Source organism: Dermacentor andersoni, chromosome 1 (assembly GCF_023375885.2).
Source record: "Dermacentor andersoni chromosome 1, qqDerAnde1_hic_scaffold, whole genome shotgun sequence".
NCBI lineage: Eukaryota > Metazoa > Arthropoda > Arachnida > Ixodida > Ixodidae > Dermacentor > Dermacentor andersoni.
In genome coordinates, this window is record NC_092814.1 from 81,227,071 (window position 1) to 81,250,153 (window position 23,083).

Genomic DNA, 23,083 nt, shown 5'->3' on the forward strand with positions numbered 1-23,083 from the left:
GTCTCGTAAACCATATTTATTTCAAGGGAATTTTCCACGTCTCATTAATTTCTCTCGTCGTATTCGAGTGCTGATTGCCGTGTTATAGTTTGTTAACGAAGCCTTCCCTCAAGTCTAAATATTTTAAGGCAGTTTGTCGTGTGCGTATTATGGCCACGTACGCTTATATCGCCTTCCGTTTCGCTACCACGGGTGCGCTTTAAAACCACGGCGCTGCAATTTTGCTTCAGAGACTTTCCTTTCCTTCCTTCTTCTCCTCCCTTAAACTGGCTCTCTAACTACTACACGCAGAGACAAAGCAACAGCGCGCGCATTCGATCACGTGCTCGCCGTGCACATGATCAAGCTTTTCCTAGTCTCTAAAGTCGCTCGAGTTCGCTCTTCTCCTCGGGCGGCCATTTTTCCAAGAAAGTATGCCTTCCAACCACTCGGAATCAGCCAAAATCGACTATCGCGGACAACATCAGTCCCTTTCCACATAAGTATGAGGCTCGGAGCAGGAGCTATGGCGCTTGAAAGTAACCTGGGGCCTGACGAACCAACCGACTGAGCTATCTTTCCGGGCAACATCCAAGGGTCACGAGTTCAAATCACCTGTTATGTTCCTTTCTTCTTCTTTTTTTTTCATTTGTTTTTTTATTTTATCACTGTACGGGAACCCTCCTAATATTATATATATATATATATATATATATATATATATATATATATATATATATCCTCAATTATGTATGGCCACACATGTGCATAAATCCCAGGTTCTCTAGCCGAGTGCCATCCGTGCGGTATAACCGAGCTCAGATTGGTCCACCTTGACTGATCAAATAAGGCACCACTGTAGGTTAAATGAGGCGTACAACTCCTGCGGGACCCACCGTGGTTACTCAGTGGCTATGGTGTTAGACTGCTGAGCACGAGGTCGCGGGATCGGATCCCGGCCACGGCGGACGCATTTCGATGGGGGAGAAATGCGAAAACACCCGTGTACTTAGACTTAGGTGCACGTTAAAGAACCCCAGGTGGTCGAAATTTCCGCAGACCTCCACTACGGCGTGCCTCATAATCAGAAAGTGGTTTTGTCATGTAAAACCCCATAATTTAGTTTTTAATTTAACTCCTGCGGGGACGGTAGAGTACCCGCCTCCCATGCAAGAGGACCGTGATTCAAATCCCGGTGCCGCACAATTCTCCACCGGAAAATACAAAAAAAAAAAACGTGTGTTGAGAAAATTGCACAAACAGGCCTGGAGTGCGGCCTGATCCCGGTGACCAGAACCGGTAATGCACTCTCTCACCAGAAAAGGATTGGCCACCCTGGTGCAGTACTTGGCCACAACCTCCTATATGAATACAACAATCAAACCCCGGCCCTCAGTCTCCAGCAGCCGCGAAGCAACTGACCACGGCGGCGGTCACATCTGAGACGCAGCAGAGGGTGCTAAGAATACCTGGCTCCGGACAGGCCGCCATTGGAATCTGAACCTGGCAACGTTTAACGTTAGAACGCTATCTAGTGAGGCGAGTCTAGCAGTGTTATTGGAGGAATTAGAGGGTAGTAAATGGGATATAATAGGGCTCAGTGAGGTTAGGAGGACACAAGAAGCATATACAGTGCTAAAAAGCGGGCATGTACTGTGTTACCGGGGCTTAGCGGAGAGACGAGAACTAGGAGTCGGATTCCTGATTAATAAGGAAATAGCTGGTAACATACAGGAATTCTATAGCATTAACGAGAGGGTGGCAGGTCTTGTTGTGAAACTTAATAAGAGGTACAAATTGAAGGTAGTACAAGTCTACGCCCCTACATCCAGTCATGATGACCAGGAAGTCTAAAGCTTTTATGAAGATGTGGAATCGGCGATGGGTAAAGTCAAAACAAAATACACTATACTGATGGGCGACTTCAATGCCAGGGTAGGCAAGAAGCAGGCTGGAGACAAGTCAGAGGGGGAATATGGCATAGGCTCTAGGAATAGCAGAGGAGAGTTATTAGTAGAGTTTGCAGAACAGAATAATATGCGGATAATGAATACCTTTTTCCGCAAGCAGGTTAGCCGAAAGCGGACGTGGAGGAGCCCGAATGGTGAGACCAGAAATGAAATCGACTTCATACTCTGCGCGAACCCTGGCATCATACAAGATGTAGACGTGCTCGGCAAGGTGTGCTGCAGTGACCATAGGATGGTAAGAACTTGACTTGAGGAGGGAAGGGAAGAAACTGGTACGTAAGAAGCCAATCAATGAGTTAGCGGTAAGAGGGAAACTAGAGGAATTCCGGATCAAGCTACAGAACAGGTATTCGGCTTTAACCCAGGAAGAGGACCATAGTGTGGAAGCATTGAACGACAATCTTATGGGCATCATTAAGGAGTGCGCAATAGAAGTCGGTGGTAACGCCGTTAAACAGGAAACCAGTAAGCTATCGCAGGAGACGAAAGATCTGATCAAGAAACGCCAATGTATGAAAGCCTCTAACCCTACAGCTAGAATAGAACTGGCAGAACTTTCTAAGTTAATCAACAAGCGTAAGACAGCGGACATAAGGAACTATAATATGGATAGAATTGAACAGGCTCTCAGGAACGGAGGAAGCCTAAAAGCAGTGAAGAAGAAACTAGGAATAGGCAAGAATCAGATGTGTGCGTTAAGAGACAAAGCCGGCAACATCGTTACTAATATGGATGAGATAGTTCAAGTGGCTGAAGAGTTTTAAAGAGATTTATACAGTACCAGTAACACCCACGACGATAAGGTGAGAGACAATAGTCTAGAGGAACTTGAAATCCCACAAGTAACACCGGAAGAGGTAAAGAACGCCTTGGGAGCTATGCAAAGGGGGAAGGCAGCTGGGGAGGATCAGGTAACAGCAGATTTGTTGAAGGATGGTGGGAACACTGTCCTAGAAAGATTGGCCACCCTATATACACAATGCCTCATGACCTCGAACGTACCGGAATCTTGGAAGAACGCTAACATAATCCTAATCCATAAGAAAGGGGACGCCAAAGACTTGAAAAATTATAGACCGATCAGCTTACTGTCCGTTGCCTACAAAGTATTTACTAAGGTAATCGCAAATAGAATCAGGAATACCTTAGACTTCTGTCAACCAAAGGACCAGGCAGGATTCCGTAAAGGCTACTCATCAATAGACCATATTCACACTATCAATCAGGTGACAGAGAAATGTGCGGAATATAACCAACCCTTATATATAGCCTTCATTGATTACAAAAAAGCATTTGATTCAGTCTAAACCTCAGCAGTCATGAAGGCACTACGGAATCAGGGTGTAGATGAGCCATATGTAAGGATACTGGAAGAGATCTATAGCGGTTCCACAGCCACCGTAGTCATCCACAAAGAAAGCAACAAAATCCCAATAAAGAAAGGCGTCAGACAGGGTGATACGATCTCTCCAATGCTATTCACAGCATGTTTACAGGAGGTATTCGGAGACCTGGAGTGGGAAGAATTGGGGATAAAAGTTGATGGAGAATACCTTAGCAACTTGCGATTCGCTGATGATATTGCCTTGCTTAGTAACTCAGGAGACCAACTGCAATGCATGCTCACTGACCTGGAGAGGCAAAGCAGAAGGGTGGGCCTGAAAATTAATCTACAGAAAACTAAAGTAATGTTTAACAGTCTCGGAAGAGAACAGCAGTTTACGATAGGTAGCGAGGCACTGGAAGTGGTAAGGGAATACCTCTACTTAGGGCAGGTAGTGACCACGGATCCGGATCATGAGACTGAAATAACCAGAAGAATAAGAATGGGCTGGGGTGCGTTTGGCAGGCATTCTCAAATCATGAACAGCAGGTTGCCACTATCCCTCAAGAGGAAAGTGTATAACAGCTGTGTGTTACCAGTACTCACGTATGGGGCAGAAACCTGGAGGCTTACGAAAAGGGTTCTGCTGAAATTGAGGACGACGCAACGATCTATGGAAAGAAGAATGATAGGTGTAACGTTAAGGGATAAGAAAAGAGCAGATTGGGTGAGGGAACAAACGTGGGTAAATGACATCTTAGTTGAAATCAAGAAAAAGAAATGGGCATGGGCCGGACATGTAATGAGGAGGGAAGATAACCGATGGTCATTAAGGGTTACGGACTGGATTCCAAGGGAAGGGAAGCGTAGTAGGGGGCGGCAGAAAGTTAGGTGGGCGGATGACATTAAGACGTTTGCAGGGACAACATGGCCACAATTAGTACATGACCGGGGTAGTTGGAGAAGTATGGGAAAGGCCTTTGCCCTGCAGTGGGCGTAACTAGGCCGATGATGATGATGATGACTACAAAAATCATTGTTGTCATTTTTCCTGGAACAATTATGGTACAGTTCACACCGCTTATAGTGCAGGAACAAATATAACATGGTGTTTTCTGTCTCCTGTTTACCATCTCGCAGAAATCCATGTATATGTATACTGCTTATAGTGCAGCCATGCAAGACGGAAGAAAGAAAGAAAGAAAGAAAGAAAAAAGAACTTGGCGGCTGTGCGCATTATGTTACATGGCATCTGTTCTCCACATTGGTGTTTCCTAAGTGATGGAGAACCCTCTTCTCTGACTGCTTGTCAGCAATGCACGCTTTGCACTGAACACATGTGCATTATTGCTTTTCGGGTCTTTAGTTTGCAAGTGGAAAGTTAATACAGCCATTGACCGATTCTTCAGACAAGAATGAGGTCGCAAACATGCTTGAATGACCGGGCAGGTCGAGTAAATGTATTTCGACGACGATAAAAAAGGTGCTATGGAAAATCTGTTTACAGAATTTCTTCTATGTTGTACTTTATTGGAATACCTATAAATTTTCTGACATTTGAGGCCACGAGTGCGTTTTGCACTGGCTCATATTGTGCATGCGACCTTCACTCCACAACCTTTCAGTTTAGGTTGTGTTCTGCAAATTCAGTTCGGAACTCTATGTCCAGACATGAGCGTTTGCAGTTTCTATCAGTACAAGCACATAGCTGTTCACAGTAGTTGCCGGCCGATAGCCAGATAGTGAAACTAAACATGGCTTCACATGCACTGCCATCAGATACCCACAATGGTATGCCACCCAATATCTATGCAGACTAGGCCTAACCAGCGCCGCCTCGTCAGGAATTGGCCACCAAAATTGCAGTTTGGTGCCAAGTTTACGAAACTCTTCGCAGCGACTGATAGCACTAGAAAACCAGAGGAACCACCTTGGCAACAAAATTTAGGGCATGGCTGACAGACAGAATGGCGACAGCTTCCAACATCGCATATGCGGATCCGTTCCAAAAACCGAGCAAGACATGGTAGTCTAAAATTTCAGCTGCTTTTTTTTCACGTCTGCATCCTGTGATGACCACGGGCATTAACCTTTCAAGGTTCGTAAATTTAAACGGATGCAAACATCCCAGTCACATGCTCCTCCATTCCCAGATATGCGCGGCTGCTTGGTCCACGTTTTGCACGTATGTAGCCTTTGAAAAATGTGCGTATAGTGTGGTAACGCTTATAGTGCAGATATTCCCGCCTGCATCAACTTACATTAAAGGTGTTTACACTGCACTACATTAGACTGGACGCTTCCGAGCACTCTAGATTATTCTTGCAGTGAGCTTAACATTTAGCTGGTTGAAATAAAGCACTCAAAACATGTTCACCTCGTTAATTGGGAGAGCTCAGAGACACTTGTCTTGGAAGCATGGCATTGAGGATAAAGATTAAGATCCAACAGTTCCAGTCACCTGGCTACTGAAAGTTCTGTTGGCATGGTGTCTGCCATGGCCTCTCTGGCGGGAACTTTGCTTGTGCACACCTTGTGTGTCAACTGTATTTGTTTACAAAAAAAAGCAGCACTGTCATTTTTCTGCTACCAGCTTCCAAGTGCTCTAGCGAGCAGCCAGGTGTTAGGCTCAAGCAAGCTTCCTCGAGTTCCAATATGCAGTGCTACCAGCTTCCAAGTGCTCTAGCGAGCAGCCAGGTGTTAGGCTCAAGCAAGCTTCCTCGAGCTCCAATATGCAGTGGGCTTCATGTTGTTGCAATCCAACTTGAAGTGTAGCAGGGACCAGTTGAATGTACCATTAAGCAGCATCCAAAATCACCTTAAAAGAGACACTAAGGAGAAACACTAAATAATTTTGGACTGATAAAGTATGCTTTAAAAACTCTATTTTCGTTAATTTTGCTATAATGAGTTGATTATTACAAAGGAAGATAAAGGCAAATTTAATATTCTTGAATTTGGCACCAAATTCACAGTCCCTGTATGTCATTGTGATGTCACAAACGTCAAAGTATTTTTTCGTATTTGGACTATTATGGCTCCATAAAAGTTCACGAAACTTGCTAAGTTCGGTTGTTCGCTCTCCTATCTTTACACAAATATTTAACTAGACCCAAGCAGACATTGTCAAAATCCATAACATCAATCCCATCATGCTGGTGCGGGAACTTCCAATGCGGTGGTGTCAACCGTCTTCTGTTTTTGCATCTTTTCTGAATTAGAAAGCATCTTCTCACGGTCAGAGTGGCTTTTTCGTTATTGTAGAAGGTAAATTTACAAATTGAGACGAAATAATTTTTCTCTTTAGAGACGCTTTAAATGCATTAAGTATTCTTGAGTCACCAAAGACTTGCTAAAAAGCATCGTTCAAGATCCACTGCCTGATGAACACAATTCTGCCACAGAAGTAATCCTAAATACACTGAAATGACACCACTGCTTTGGAAGCATTGCTCTTGGTACCTGGCCAAATATGTGTGTTTACTCATGCGTTAATGAAGCTTGTTGGCAAAGCACATTGATGATTCTGGCAGATTTGATCACTTACTGCAGCATTTTTCTCATTTGTTTTCTTGTCAACATGCTGTGATCATAGACAGCAATCTATGCTATTAAATTTTAGCAAATTAGATTCAATGTGTAAGTGTAATGTGAAAAAATGATAAGCAAATAAAAATGACGAAATCAGCTTTTTTCCTAAAGCAGACACACACATGTATGTTCAAATGAAACATTCATTATAAACTTTAAACAAAGTTCACACAGCATGTTTGACATAAAATTCAAGGATAATTCAAAGATTTAAAGGATGCCGAAAGCAAAAATTCAAAGAGGAGGACCTTATTTGTACACATAGAGGGAAAAATAGCGAGTCTTTCTTCTCAGCTGCAAGAAGTTGCACTAAATAGCCACTAAGTTAAACACATACATCAAGTTCTTTCGGTCGCTTTTCTAAGTTAATTTTCCCATTGTAATGATACCAACTGTCTTCTGGAATGACAGTTAGCAGTGAGACTTTAACCACCTTAGGATACTCATCGCGTTAAAGCCAAACAACTAGCTTACTTTCTGCCAGGCAATTCTAGAGCCTAGGGCTCGAAAATGGAGCCATGAGGGCTGTGATGTGAACCAACACGGAAAACAACAAAATGGTGGCACAGCTTGGTCACTTGATCTCGCTTTGTCTAGCTCCACAATGGCAATGGTGATTTAAACAAGCCTGTTGTTTGTGGCTGTCGAAATGCTACATTGCAATCATTTAATGACACTCAAAAGAAAATATTGAGCGCAGCTTCTCGAGAGACAGTGCCCATCGCAACACCCCTATGCGGAGTTTTGTTACTTTGCATGTTCAAAAGTCACACTCCAACCCCATTTTTCAAAGAATTCAAGAAGTACACTTATTTTCTAAGAGCTTTAGGGGTACTTGAATCTGTTTTTGCAAATCCAAAGGTTTCTTTCAGGGATTTCAAGGAGGCGTAGGAATTCTGTTCAACCTAGGCCAGGATCTTGGCAAGATGGGCCCTATGAGAATTTCATCTACTCTCTTCTCTAATCTTAGCCTTGCAACGATTTCAGAACTTGCCAGTCTGGACAAGCTAGCATAGATAGCAAACTATTCTTACCATGGGCACAGAGAGGCGTGATGACGGATTTCCTTCAAGGACATAGGAGCCACGATTGAGAAGGTAGTCCTTGAAACCTTGGGGTGGTTTGGGGTGCACAACCAGCATGGCCTGACGCCGCTTCTCCACTTGTTTGCGGATATCCAGATACATCTGGAAGCCATTGGTGACTGGTTGATTCATTTCCTCCATGAGATGTGGAGGCTCTAAAGGAGAAGCTACGCCTGCCTGCTGCTGCTGCTGCTGCTCCTGCTGTTGCTGCCGCTGCTGTAGAGGCAGCTGCTGTTGCTCTTGCTGTTGCTGCCGCTGCTGTAGTGGCTGCTGCTGCTGCTGTTGCTGCTGTGGTGGCTGCTGCTGTTGTGGCTGCTGCTGCTGTGGCTGCTGCTGCTGCTGTTGCTGTTGCTGCTGCTGCTGCTGTTGCTGCTGTTGCTGCTGTGGTGGCTGCTGCTGCTGCTGCTGTTGCTGCTGCTGTGGCGACTGCTGCTGCTGAGGTGACTGCTGCTGCTGTTGTGGCTGCTGCTGATCTTCCCGAGCCCTCAGCTTGCGCTTACGAGGGTGTACCTCAGGTGCATCCTCCACTTCTTCCTCATGGGTCAAGGCAGCCCTGTGGCTACTACGCGTGACCCGCTGACAGCGCTCTTCTTCTCGCCGTCGCTCCTTCTCTTCCACAGCCTGCTCACTGGGAGATCCTTCACTCAAGGATTCCGCAGCATTCACTACATAAGGCAAGGCAGGCTTGCTTGAGGAAACCTTGCGCTCCTTGGAGTTGGCACCACCAGCTGGTTCAGTACCTTCAAGATTACCTGTGCCACTTGAAGGCAACACTATCTTGAGTGGCGGCACTTTGGGAGAATGTCCATTTCCATAAGAGTCCTGGGTGGTAGGGTCACCATCCATCTCTTGCTCACTGGGGCCACTTTCTGTGTCTGAACTTGAATTGTTACCTCGTTTACGAGGGCACGCAGCATCACTGTCTGAAGCCCGTGCCTTATCACCACGTGAAGAGCGCCCTTTGCCTGTGGGTGTGAGGGTGCCATTAGTGCTGTCATTGCTGCTGCGTCGACGTTTGCGGAGTGGCTCTTCTGCAAGGGCATCTTCACCATGCGTGTCAGAAGCTGAACCATTTAGGGTAGAAGGTTCGGCCATTGAAGCCAGACCCTGTTCACTGCCAGTCAGAGGACTGCTGGAAGACACTACGTCAGCTGCTGTTGAGGTAATAGTTGTGGTGGAAGGTTCTTCTTTTTTCCCATTATAGGTATATCCGTCTGCTCGAGCTTCCATGCTGGAAAAACAGGGAAGGTGTCTGGACGAGACTGAAGAATGGTACACTGGGACAGTGTGGTTCGGGAGCAACTCCTTATCATCACTTGTCTTAACAGACTGGAAATGCAAGGTCAAGCGGGCCGAGCCAGGACTGTTCACCACTGCAAGAAAAACGGTCACCATTGAAACTAGTTGAGTAAAAGTCTAATATAACATACAAATATGGTTACTCTCTTAAAGAGAGAAAGCAGCAGCAAGCACATATTATACTGTGCTATTATAAGTCCACATTATACATCAACACTATATTAATAGTATTATTTACACACACACCTTCTCCACAATAGTGATTATTATCTGACCACTGTGCGTAAATAGCATACAATGAAGCCCTATGAACAAATGCATTAAACGTTTGGACATAAGCCGCGTTTACATGAATGCGACAGTGGCGCATCGCATTTCCAAGCGCATTTGGGAAAGGCGATGCGACGCCGTTTACATGTAGCGCATTAACTCTAGCGAGAACGTAGTGCCACATGGTGTAGTATAAGGGAAGGGCAGTCGACTTCCGGTGTAACTGGTTTCCGGTTGTGGGCCGAGTGCACGTTGGTGGCTGAGTGCCGAAAAATAGACAGTTTTAGTTTAGCGTACGCAGCTTATAGCATATGCTATATGCTATACTGTAGAGTACGGGAAGCAGCGCACGTTTTTACAGTTTTAGTTGGCCAGCGAGATCTTCAGATTTCAGAGGCCATATGCCGTCGTTGCGGCTATTTCCCGACTCTAGCGATAGGTAGCGCTCGCATCTCGAATGTTTCTTTCGTTAGGCTTCGACTCGTTCGAAACGAGAAGCGATCTCGAAAACACCACAAGGTTATCCATAATACTCTGTCGTCGAAGCGGCCTGAGACTAAGTGAAAGCCGTTTACGCAATCATTCATTGCGAACGAAGTGCATTTTACAAAAGCAACGCCAAATTCAATTCAAAGCGGGCAGCCGGGACCGTCGCCATGTTGGTCGCTAATTCCTTCCCATAATTCCTAATGCGACGATCCTGCGTTTACATGCTCCGCGAGAGTCGATTCGCACCCGTAAATCTACCCTCGCCTGGCGCATTAATGCGATGCGCCTTCCTAGCGCATTACTGCTGTTTACATGAATGTGATGCGCTAGAAATGCGATGCAATGTGACAGTGTCGCATTCATGTAAACGCGGCTATATATAGGCCATACATTAGTTCCATTTCATCTTTAATTTAAGACCAGTCAATACTGAACATAATATTCAATTACACTGCTCCACAATGGACGTCTATCTACAGTGTTTTTCTAAGAATTAAATTAAATTAGAATTAAACCTGTGAAACACCTGTGAAGAAAAAGTTTTATTTAAAATACAGGCTTAGAGATTGAAGATGGTAAAATTTGTATTTGAAAACAAGTTTTTATGTTCTTAGGACGAACTGGAAGCACCTGTTGACTCACGAGTAAGGCCGTACAAAAATATAAGAATATTTTGATTATATTTCTTATTCACCTAGTATATTCTGTATTTTCGAACAATCCACTAAACAACATGGTAAAAAAAAAACTTTTCTGGAGGCTGTGAAGATTGAACCCAGGACATAGTGTACAGGAAGTACATCCATCATCCATTATATATCTGGGACAATGCATTTGCACAATAAAAATTCTGATGGCTGCTCGCACGATAAAAGGTTGATAAGGAGTAGGAGTGCAGGCCAGTTCAAGGACAAAGGGAGGGTTTCCTAGTGATGTTTAGCTGCAAGTTAGCAATAGTATTTCTCGCTTTGCTCTCCGTCCCATCTTTTGTGCTATTTTATCCTCAACAAAGCGTTGCGGAGTTTCTCTAATTGCTGCCGATGTACCTTGGACCCTTTGCTATGGTTGCAAATTTTAACTAGCCTCTCCAATGGCGATGGAGCATTGCTCTTCCGCCTATGGTTGGGTGTGGCACTTACAAACACTTGGGCAACGTTCACACTTGGGAACGAGCAAGCGGATGGAAAGGCCAGAGCGGGTGGAAAATCTTTTCTGTGCATGTCCAAGATGTTTACATTTGTTTCGCCACTGCAAGGGAAACCACTGTCGCTTTCACCACATCCATCTAGTCTGTGTATGCTTGTCTGCGTGGTGGCGCTCTTGATCACACAATTTCAAGCGGTATGTTCATTCACTGACCCATCAGTTACTAAAAGCTATAATTTCGTGCAACTGCGCATGTCATCTTAACTTTTATCTACCATGAAAGAGGAAGAAGACTATTTTTAGTGTTGAAATGGCTGATACACCAACATGCGACACTTAAGGGTATGAATAAACTATCAAACACCTGTTGTGCACTTGCCCTAAAACCAGGTCCAAGGCATCTTTTGCAGACCACACATAGCCAACTGAACAATTTCTGAAACAAAAATTCTTGAACCCTGGCCACAACTGTTGCTCATGCAGAAAGCTACTTGTGTGCTACTGCAGTTTAAGGTACATTGGATTCAGTGACCAACCCTAGTCTTGCTGTGTGCACAGTGCTCACTCTTCCTTTTTCCTGACCCAATTTCTCTTTCCTTTAACCCCAGTGTACAGGAGCAAACCAGAGGATCATCTTGTTGACCTTCCTACCTTTCTTCTCCTTACTTCCTCTCTCCCCAATGGCCACACTTTCCTTTTAAGAGAGTGCTTGTTTTAAGAGCGACTTAAAGATAGCTGCCTTGACTACAAATGCTTTTCACTGCCCTTCCGTGGGCGCCCCCATATTTGACCATGTAGCGGTGCCTCCACAGCTTGCTTCTGCCAGCCTTTGCCGCCTTTGTTTAAATTGGCAGTGTCCAACATCGGCGCGGCACAGCAAATAGCTGTTTCAGCGGCTATCACTGACAGTGACTGGGTGAGCGACAAGAATATTTTGGCGAAAGCTTCAGAGAACATGTAAATGTTGCATAGCAATCTTTCCAAGCTCTTTATGCCTTGTCCAATTGGTGCAATCACCGCCAACAGTGTGCACACTAGAAGGCAGGGATTCCAAGACAGTGGCGTATACTTTCCACCCCTGAATTAAATCAGCATCACTGTCCTTTGCTTTTGATTTTTTTTTCTTACTTGTTTATCGTTTCGAAGCCTCAGCTTGTTTTCTGTTCATTGACAGCGTTTTCTGGAGTGATGTTGATTATTTTTTATGGAAGCACCCATGAGTATGAACAGCAAGGTCTTCCCAAAAAAATTTGAAGGGGGGTGGGGGGGGGGGGGGGGGGGCATGGACGACTTGAGACCGAGGAGGAAGGAAGAGAATGCACAGGAACACTTACGAAAATTTTTGTTTTCCATGTTTTTTATGCGCGACCACTGCACCCTTTAAAATGGTGCATCCAACAATTTTGCATTTTGTACGCATTAACAAAAGAAATGCGAGCCAGCGACGCCTACTGCAATCGACAAACGTTGCCGGGATAATGAAATGCACAGCCCGCCATTGGCAAAATGCACTCAAAATGCGTGCCAGTGATTTAAATCTGTACAAGCGAATGAGGGTGCTTCCTGTGCACATGCAGCAGCAGTAACCAATTGCAGAGAGAACCCTAATGTCCAATTAATGTAGATATGTTTTTGCTGTGCTCTGGGCTTAGAACCTGACTGTTTTGAAGTTTTGCAGCAGCTTAATTATAGAAAAGATGAAATATCCCTCATTTCTCGTTTACACTGTGGCTTTTGATGAAGCGTTCATCTGCAAACTTTCCTATGTAACCGATGTAAACTATGCATTGGTCTGCATATTCACTAATGAGAGCACTCATGTATAGGTGCAAGCTCAAGTCTCGGTGAACTTGAGTGAGCCAGGGTAGATGTTATTGGATAAAAACATTCTTATGAGCGTGATTTTTATGAGCGTGTATTATTCTGCCGAGCTATCTGGTCACCATATTTTCCCTGCAACTTTGCCTTTGATTTAAATAAAAATCGCAAAACTGTTCCACTAAAGCAAAAGCACGGTTACAGGTAGGTGGTAGTTTGATATTTATTCCAGGGTTGTGGCACAATGAAAGGACAAATAACACGACAGAAGCTACACTGAAGCAGAGTTAGCAGAACGTCAGTCAGCATGGTCACAAGTGGCACATCTTTATTCACTGCTTCTCCACTGTACTCACAAAACATTGTGAGCTAATCAGCTTTTAATACAACAATTTACATGAGAATGACACGGCTATCAGTCCACCAGAAAGCAGCCTTACTCAAGTTGTGCGTACAGCACATTGATCAGATCACATTTAGCACAATTATGTATGGTGACTCCATTTAGGGCTCTACAAAGGATTCAGACAAATAGAGCTGCTACCTGGAAGTATTCTCTGCACTGCATTATCATAATTATTTTACACCTGTGTTTCAGTTGTCTTTGGCTATATAGGAGAGCAAATTCTAACGGCAAACCAACTCTTAAATTATAGAGAATTCGCCGAAGGGACAAATCTTTTGAGCAGTTACCATGTGAAAATGGCATTGTGTCAGTGCATGAATCAATGCAGAGTGCACTTTGGCTTGAGGAAGGAATAAAACAAATTATGGGATTTTACCTCCTAAAGCAACACATGAGCTATGACAGACGCCATAGTTGGGATTTCCGAACTCATTTTGACTCTTACATGCAGCTAATCCGATCATAAACGCTGTGACAGGAAAACGAACTGATACTGATGCACTGTGGCGGGTCTTGAGGCGAGAAATGGCCGAGCGAACCAGAAGTGCACACTAGTCAGTGAAAAGGATCTATACTTGCACCAAAAGGCTACGCACTATGGAGGTTGCGACAACGCTGTAAACCTCATTTGTGTTTCACACTAAGTTTTTGCAATAACGCACTTAATTTATAATGCAAGATGAAGTTTTTGTGAAAAGCTTCAAAGGCAGTCTGCGAGTTACAAAACCCATCACTCCACCTCATGACAATGATGATCTGTAAATTGCTGGCACTTCTATGTTCAGGCGAGTGGAAACACTCTTCAGTCTCTTGGGCTTTGAAGCACCAAATACATAGTCTAAAGAGGTCCCAGTATGTTCCTCAACAAATAGTCCATTCACTTTTCAAAAAGAGTGCACCTAAAAGAACACTCTGCATGTCTGGCAGCAAGACCTGCTAACTAGGCCATTAACACTACAGTCGAACCCACTTATAACAACATTCTAGTGCCACGAAAACTCCACTATTATGTTGTTATAACTGATAATAGTTATTACCGGGTTGCATGAAAAAAAATGAAAATGGGGGAATACCGGAGTTGTGAGAAAACTATAATGGCAGGGTGGCCAGTGCCCCTCCCCACAACCTTCCTCCATCCAACTGCTTATTGTGTTCACTCATTTAAATGTTTAACTCTGCTTCCTGTGCGCTCCGGTTGCATGTAATAAGCCGTGGCTGTCGGCGTTGAAGAATGGCACTGCTATAACAACTGCAAATAGAGGCCACAGGCGGCAAGGGACATGCGAGCTCCGCCGAGGCATTGCTTTGGTGGTGTCCCAAAAGGGACCCTTTAAAAAATGCAAGAAGGCTGACGCGGCAGCTTGTCAGCTTTAGGAACAGCAGAAGCTTGATGTGGGCGAGTTGGTTGAGCATACTTGATGAAAAAAGAGAGCGCTACGAAGACGAGGACGAAAGAACAACATGTACGACAGACAAGGCGCTACTTCCAACTAAATGTTTTTTGAAGAAACAGAACTTTAAATAGATGCAACCAAGGATGGCCCATCGTGACATCACGACCTTCCTATCTCTTCAGCAAAGCTATCTCCTTTTCGGTAAGCGTCACTGAAGGGCAACTAATGCACGTGCCCTCGGCCTTTACAATGTAAAAAGCTTCCAATATCTCCGGCCGTGGATTTCAACCACAAAAAGCAAAAAGCCAAAGCGGTCAAGCTGCTTGATAACTTCAACCTGGAAGCTCTTCGGAAGGCGACGAACCGGGCTGAGGTAGGCGTCTTGGAAGTATTTTTCTCCGGCAAGACCCACAAACCTGACTGCCCCTTTAGGGCTATTGTTTCTGAGAAGAAGACATGGCAGATGCAAGTAGGGCCCTACCTGAAGCGCCATTTATGCCAGTTACCCCTAGATGACCCTTTCCTTGTGCAGAGCTCTAGAGAAGTCGTGCTGACTTTAGAACAAGGAACTTGGAGCAATGTGTACGCATTTTCACTGGACGTTGAAGACCTGTATTATGCGATTCCTCATGACGGAGTGCTCAGTGCCATTAGGAACAAAATCGAAGATTTTGGTGAAGTTAGGTTCAGTTGTGCAAACTGAGTGAATAGCGGCCAGTTTTTAGAACTGTTAAGCTTTTATCTTCATTCCACTGTCGTTAGTTTCAAAAACCAACACTATGTACAACGCAAGGGCATTTAAATTGGATCGTCGCTCGCTCCCATTCTTTCAGACATCTTTCTCAGTGCCTTTGACAAGTGTGTAAACAGCATTCTGAATCAGTCATGTGCTCCTTCTATAATGAGGTATGTCGATGACTACCTCGTGGTTGTTAAAGACGTTCCAGGGTCTAGGCTAGATGACACTGTAGAATCGATAATTAGCACATTTAGAAATGCATCGGAGGCTCTAAACTTCACGTGCGAAAGGCCTTGTAATAACAGCATTCGCTTTCTGAACCTCAATCTCACTCTGATGAACATGCATGTCTGTTTCGAATACCAGCCGAGGTTGAACAAGCAGCTAATCTCATACGACACTGCGCACTCCAAGCTAGTAAAACGAGGAGTTGCAATGACTTGTCTAAAAGAAGCGCTAAACAAATCTTGCAGCCACAAAATAGAAATCAGTTTCAATAACCAAGTTTCAAGGCTACCGCCTAGCCGGTTTCCCTTCACTATTGATCTCTAGCGTTTGCGACAAGCTTCTTCAAAAGATCAAACAGGCAAGAGAGGGCACTAACACAAAAAAGCCATTTGATAGGAAGAGATTACATGTGATTCCTTATTGGCACAGGGTATCCCACAACCTCAAGAAGGTGGCACAAAGGCACAGTATCAATCTTCTGTTCAGTGCACCATGTAAGCTGGCCAAGATATGCCCTATGATGACAAAAGCAAAACCCGAACCATGCTCTAAGAAACACGCAGCGCAGTACACTGATTGCAAAAGTAATGTCGTATACGAGATACCCCTAAGTTGCCAACAGGTTTATATTGGTCAAACCGGACGGTGTTTTAATGAAAGGGCGCGTGAGCACAACTGGGCCGTAAATAACAATGCAGGGGGCCATCTGGCAGAACACTGTAAACGTCACAATTGCCGTCCGTATCTTCGCGACACCAGGTTTCTGGCATGGTCTAGAGATAGACTAGAACGGGAGATATTGGAAGCTTTTTACATTGCAAAGGCCGAGGGCACGTGCATTAGTTGCCCTTCAGTGACGCTTACCGAAAAGGAGATAGCTTTTCTGAAGAGATAGGGAGGTCGTGATGTCACGATGGGCCATCCTTGGTTGCATCTATTTAAAGTTCTGTTTCTTCAAAAAACATTTAGTTGGAAGTAGCGCCTTGTCTGTCGTACACGTTGTTCTTTCGTCCTCGTCTTCGTAGCGCTCTCTTTTTTCATCAAGCAGCTTTAGGAACCCAAAAGAAACGCTGGGGCGAGATCACCCCAAGCATCTCGCCACGTACTTCTCACTGGCTTGCATGAGAAAACCCAGTGTCCATCAGCCTTGCTTGCATTACGCAAAGCTTGCCAACATCCTTCTCCAAGGCATGGGACAAGGATGGGACACAAGCGCTGAGTCTCATCTTCGTTCCTTTGTGGATGCATGTGTTAGCGCTGTTGTAATTTTCAAATCAAGCTCTTAGCACAGCCCATTTGTTTTCGGGGGGGTGGAAGGGCAATGGGAGGGAGGCGCGTGAGGCTGGCGATGCAGAGAACGCCGAAAAGTGATCACATGGCGGCTGTTGTGACGGCTGGCAATCGTGCAGTGGCTCGAATTTCTTTTTTTTTCTTTTCCAAAGATTTCGCATTTCATTACCTTTGGGCATGGACACTGAGCAGCCAGATTTCATCATTATTACCAATAATGCAGCATAGGGCATTGTAGTAAGCGGGTTATTTCCCCATAGAAAACACAAATGTTGAAGGAGCAGCAGCTTCTCGTGGGTACAACCGATATATTGTTAAAACAGGTATCGTTACAAGTGGGTTCGACTGCACCTGGAAAGAAACTAATGAACGTCAACATAATAAACACCATTATATATACCCCACAAACCAACTATCCTAACTTCGTACTCTCTCAATTATTTAGCACTGTCAATGATATAAAAATTCTAAAACCGACTTTGAATCCTCAAGCTATTTATTGTGCATACAGTTAATAAACAGTAGTCATGGAGTAGGAAAGCCCAAACTTCTGTTCAGAGCTCCAAGAATTCAACAAACGCAAATCTTCCGGGCACATTTTTCAGTGCATAAGGCAGCTTGCATCTGCTGGTTGCATCAAATTCAAGACTGCACAAAGAGAGCTCTTATGGTAGCTAGGAAAGCTAACTGAGAGGAAATAAAGCACATAACATATATGAAGACAAGAAAGCCGACCCCACAAGTAGTCTGCAACCACCTGCCCCATCTCTCTCTCTCTAAGAAAGTGGGGAGGGCTGCTCTTGCTAGCAGTGTAAGAGTGAAAGAGAGACGTCACATATGCGTGGCCACTGAAAGGTCTACTCATGGTCTCTATACAATGTATGCACTGTATTGGTATAACATCTTCTTGCTACAAGATACATGTGGGACTGGCCACTGCAGTAATCATTAGTGAACTATTAAAAGAGCATGATTAGTACAATGTTCAACACTCTTTAGTCATAAGATCTGACTGCCTAATGCAAGGATTCTGACTGCTTATCAATGTTTGGATCAGCTTCTATCCAGAGTATAAACAAAACCACACACACAAAAATAAGACAGAAAAAAGAAACAAATCTAAGGGAAAGAAATACTGACAAAATTTCAAAGATGAGATGTTTGTGTAGTACGATTCTTCAGCAATTACAGTAGAAGCTCGGTAAACGGAAATCGCTTAAACGGAATTGCAGCTTCAACAACAGCCTAATGTTTGGTTGCTTTTGCTTAAAGGCAATAAAAAAAAGATGTGTTAAACGGAACAACCTTTAATGTAACTCCGGTTAACCGGAACTAAAAATATAGCTGAAAATGGAACTCACCGCCCGATCTCGGCAGCATTGTCACTGTTTGTGCCTTTCCTTGTGGTGTTTTTTCACCAGTTCTCTAAGCTATCGCCGAGACTGCTTTTGCTGGCTTTAGTTGATGTTGTGGTTAATGTGGCTGTGTGGCTCTACCATGGTCGTGGCTTGCTGTGGTTTCTTTGTGTTGGGTCAGTGAGCTAAGAATTTACTTAGCATTTACGATGGCAACACAGAAATGTCTGCACATTGAGCTCATGCTTGAGATGAAGATCGAAGTTATCGATGACATTGATAATCACTGCTTCACTAAAATCGCAATGTTTTTATAAATGGCTCTTGTTTCTTTCTGTAAGTATGTTCTGCACTGCTAGCTCTTGTCAGAAACTGCGTGCAAGTAGAAAACTTGCAGGAAGAAGCTTTGTAATCATATTTGCTGTTGGCAATAAAGTATCTACCCCTTTCAAAAGAGTATTTTGTACACCTTTGAGCACAATCTCTTGGTAAATGGAAGTCTTAATAAATGATACCTATTTTCACAGTCCCTTGAGGTTCTGTTTAATGAGAGTTCACTGTATAGGTATATTTGGCAGAGTATTAATGGTGAAAGTTGCTAAGATCATTGCAATAAGAGTACAAAGACCATGCAGGCGACCGTCATCGAACCACAGCACCTCATGACATTAATATCAAATTGACACATTCTAGCCATGTTTATATGAATGCAACAGAAGCTTACTATATTAACTTTTAAGCATATCACATTTCATGTAAACAAAGTATAATTTGCTAGGAAGGCGTATCACATCAAATGCGCCAAACAGGGGTAGTTTAAGATGGATACTGCGCATTTCAGCGGCCCAGTATCATACCAGAAATTATGGGAATGCATTCGCTGTGGGATGAAACTCGGCCAACCAACTGACGGCAGCCACTGCCACACTGCAGGATATCGAAACAAAAATGACGGCTTATGGAAGAGGCCACATGTGATTTCTTTTCACTCAAGAGTACATTACACACATTAAATAGTGTCTTCTTTGTCAATACTTAATGAGCTTAACATTGGTGAGTTACCCGAGTGCAGTGTTAACATGGTCAAGTCCGCTATGAGGAAATAGAAACAGAGATGGCCACATTCGGCTACCGCTGAATATGGCACCATGCAGGAAATTTTAGTATCCTGATACAATATGGTACGTTTGCACGAAATAAATGTCCTATAAATTTGTACACGCGAACTAATGAAGGAGAATCTGACGTAATGTAGATGACACCAGCATGTAGTTTCGGAACAATTCACAATGCAACGGCAAAAGCACGCATGTTGGAAGTGAGAGCGCTAACTTTAAAATATGGCACAAGATGATGTTTCCTGGCTGGACAGGAAAATGCACATTCATGTAAACAGTAGCATAGGGGTGCGTGTGATATGGGAAATTAATACAATACGCTTCTACCATTTCCGAGTAAACGTGGCTTCTGTGGCCTCTAGGCTCTTTGTGACGTTACGCGAGGACTGCCAATGATGCCTATCATGATGCTTTTATAGAGCATGAAAAATAAGAGGCTCCTTTTCTGTCAGGTTGCCTGCCTGCCTGTTTTTGACTCTTTGCCCTCTCGTGTGGGCAGTCCAAAAGTAATAAGCAATGGGTTTACGTCTAGAAGCAGATCGCCAAAGCAGAGCATCAGTGCATGGTACAATCAGCAGAGGGATCGCACCATAGGAACCACAGCTTTTAATTAATTTCACATGTCAAACCCCAAGTCAAAGTCTTTGGCAGCTGACACAAGGAATAAGAAGAGAGAGATGCAGCCATATGTGCTTTCATCATTTAGCAGTGGCTTGCTAGTAGCAAAACTCACTGCTCCTGGCTAAAAGGGTATACAGTCAAACACGGCTATATCGAACTCGCAAAAAAACGCCTATCAGTTCCATATAGAGCATAATTCGATATAAGCCTGCTAAATAATTGGATGTCATAAAAGCACATACCATTTATAAAATCACTTTATTGACGAAACTAGCTTAGTTTCGCATAAATTAGTCCTGCATTTTCTTCTGCTTGGGCAATTTCGCTGCCTGCGACGCACGCACTTCCCCACGTTGTCTAAGGAGTCCGAGCAGCTGAGGCCGCAACCTTCCGCATTTGCGCAGAAGCACCGGACTAATGCGAGTGCATCAATCACTTCGGAGGATGTGGGCAAAGGACCGTAGTTGCTTTCCTCAACGTGCCTACTTTCATTTGTGCTCGGTACGATGTCGGCGATGTAGTCTTCGTTTCGGGATCTACCGTCGTCGCGACACCATCATCTGCACTCACAAACTCGTCCACCGTTGATTCAAATGTCTCGGAAATTTCGACAGCTCGCTCCAAACTTCGGCAACACCGGCAACGGCTTCGTCGCATTCATCAGAATTTACAGTCATCACTGAGCACGCGGAAACCGGCACGTATGAAGAACGCCTCGTACACAGCCGTGCGTACGCGTCGGGCGCCATGGGCACCGGGTTGCGAGTCTGGCCACTTTAGCCCTAATCGTGCTAAGAGTGCTCCTCGGAATCTTGCACGCTGCGGGGATATCGCGTTCGACGCGATTTATGATTTCGATCTTCACGACGAAAGGCGAATTCTGCCGCTTCATCACGGCAACACTGCGGGAGAAGGCCCACAAGGCGCAAACACGATAAACCAGAGAAGCAGCCAGACAACTCGCACTTTCCCCATCTTGCAAGAAGAGGGCACAAGAGCCTCTGATTGGCTGTCTGAGCAAGCGCTGTAGGCAGGCCAGGATCATTTTTTGCTGGGGAGTGTCGATAGATAGTGATCTAAAGAAAGGAAGGACGCTTGATTCTGCAACCCGTGAGGGAGCACGGCGAAGCGTCGTCAGGGGAGAGGGAGTGGGAAGTGAAAGATGATACAGAAAGAGGGAGGATAATAGACTTCCCTATGCGCGACAGGGGGAGTGTCGACGGCTCGCCCGAACAGCCCGAGGCAGCGCGGTCACGGTAGGGAGAGCGGTTGGATGGAGCCGCGCCGCCGGGTTTCCCCGCTACCGCGAGGGAAAGCCAACTTCTGGGGGCACTTTTCCGCCGCTTGACGTTCGATATATCGGGAGTCACTGCGATATCTGTTCGATGTAAGCTTAATTTTTGCTATATATACTCATTGTAACTATACCGTGACCAGAAATTGTTCGATATATAGAATAATTCGATGTAAACGGGTTCGATATAGTCGGGTTCGACTGTACAGGGCATGAATAGAGGACAGGAAAATGCTTCAGAGATGAAGCAGTTATCCTACCACTGAGCATGACCGAACGGCTATGCTCAAAAAAGGAGAAGAGAAGAATTGCATCTACCTTTGATTGCTGCCTGCAGCAGTCACTTTCTGACTCCCTGCTCTGGAGTGCATCCCACTCTCCCCTCTTACACACACGAGAAATTTGGACTTCCCACAGTGACATGAGAAGTATAGCACTTTCCTCACCCATTCATAGGCCCCGAGGCTTACCCCTCCCCAAGTAAAGGTGTCTGTACTACTGCCACCCGTAATGACAATGATGAGAACGACAATTCTGACAGTGACGTGGTGTATCAAGTTTGTTGATACTAGACGAATTCGGCAACAGGCGACTGAATTCGTTCAGCCCATCACATCGCTTATTTGTGAGTTCATATGATCAGCTATGATCACCATGCGGCGCTCAGCTAGCCAAATCTTTTGGCACTCATTTTGAAAGCAAACCAGCACTGGTCACAATTAACGATACTGCCATTAATTATTTGTCATGCTGGGGCTTTTTGGTTTCATTCTGTGCTTAGTGGGCACACAGCTACTCATCAGAAAAAAAGAGGGAGGGGGCAATAGTAACAAAAAGTTTGTGACACTATTTTTTAAAGGAGATGTGTCAGCACTGTAACACTTCTTCCTTACACTAAGAGGCTTTATTCCTTAAGGACCACTCAATGACACCTGTAACATGACAGGTTTTTCTCACTTTTGTTTCCGCTAGACATATTATTTGCTATTCTATTCCGTACTAGATATCTCAGATTATCATACAACGATAATTCTTTCATAAGCTGCAAGCTCAGTGCTCGCAGTGTCATTCCTTGTCTATAACGTCTCCTGACTTATAACCACTGTGCATAAAAAGACATGCCAAACTAATTAACTACCAGCTTGCGGCAACATTTCAAATTTCAGTGAACGAATGTTATCTATTATGATTTGCTAAAAATGAATGAATAAAAATAATTTGAAAGTAACATACTCAGTATACTCATTAACTTCTCTGCCTGAATTACAATAAGATGAAAGCTTCAGTTTCTAGAGAGCAATATCAAAATTTTAGCAACACAATATCAACCATTTTTGTCCTATACAGTCAAAACACAAATCTTTGTTCACAAATTTCAACTCAACAGAGATGCACATGAAACAAAGCAAAGGGAAATTTTAAGATCCTGAAGGACAAAGAGGAGCAAAAAGATTGTGAGGACAATAACACAAAATGATAGGACATGTACTATTTTAATGCCAACAGCATGAAAAAAAATTAATAAACGTGAATGCCACACCATACATTTTTGCCAGCCCCACAGTAACAGTTCATCTCAACATTCAGTTAGCAAGTGGAAGATCGAAAAGCAACCACAACAGCTGCATGTGATTAGAGCAGTAGGTGAAGAAGCACAGAAGAGACAG

The 23,083-nt window shown here is 44.2% G+C and overlaps 1 protein-coding gene across 6 annotated transcripts in view; it reads right to left on the bottom strand.

Moving 5' to 3' along the window:
* The window catches only part of LOC126546038 (uncharacterized), a 69,156-nt gene that overhangs the window by 29,421 nt on the left and 16,652 nt on the right, over positions 1–23,083 (bottom strand). For all 6 annotated transcript variants that reach the window (XR_011892485.1, XR_008608620.2, XM_050194102.3 and 3 more), the window contains exon 5: positions 7,899–9,322. Coding sequence is in view for 4 of the 6 variants with exons in the window: in XM_050194102.3 (XP_050050059.2) it covers positions 7,899–9,322 (1,424 nt within the window). In the remaining 2 variants the exon portion in view is untranslated. The remainder of the gene's footprint in view (positions 1–7,898; positions 9,323–23,083) is intronic.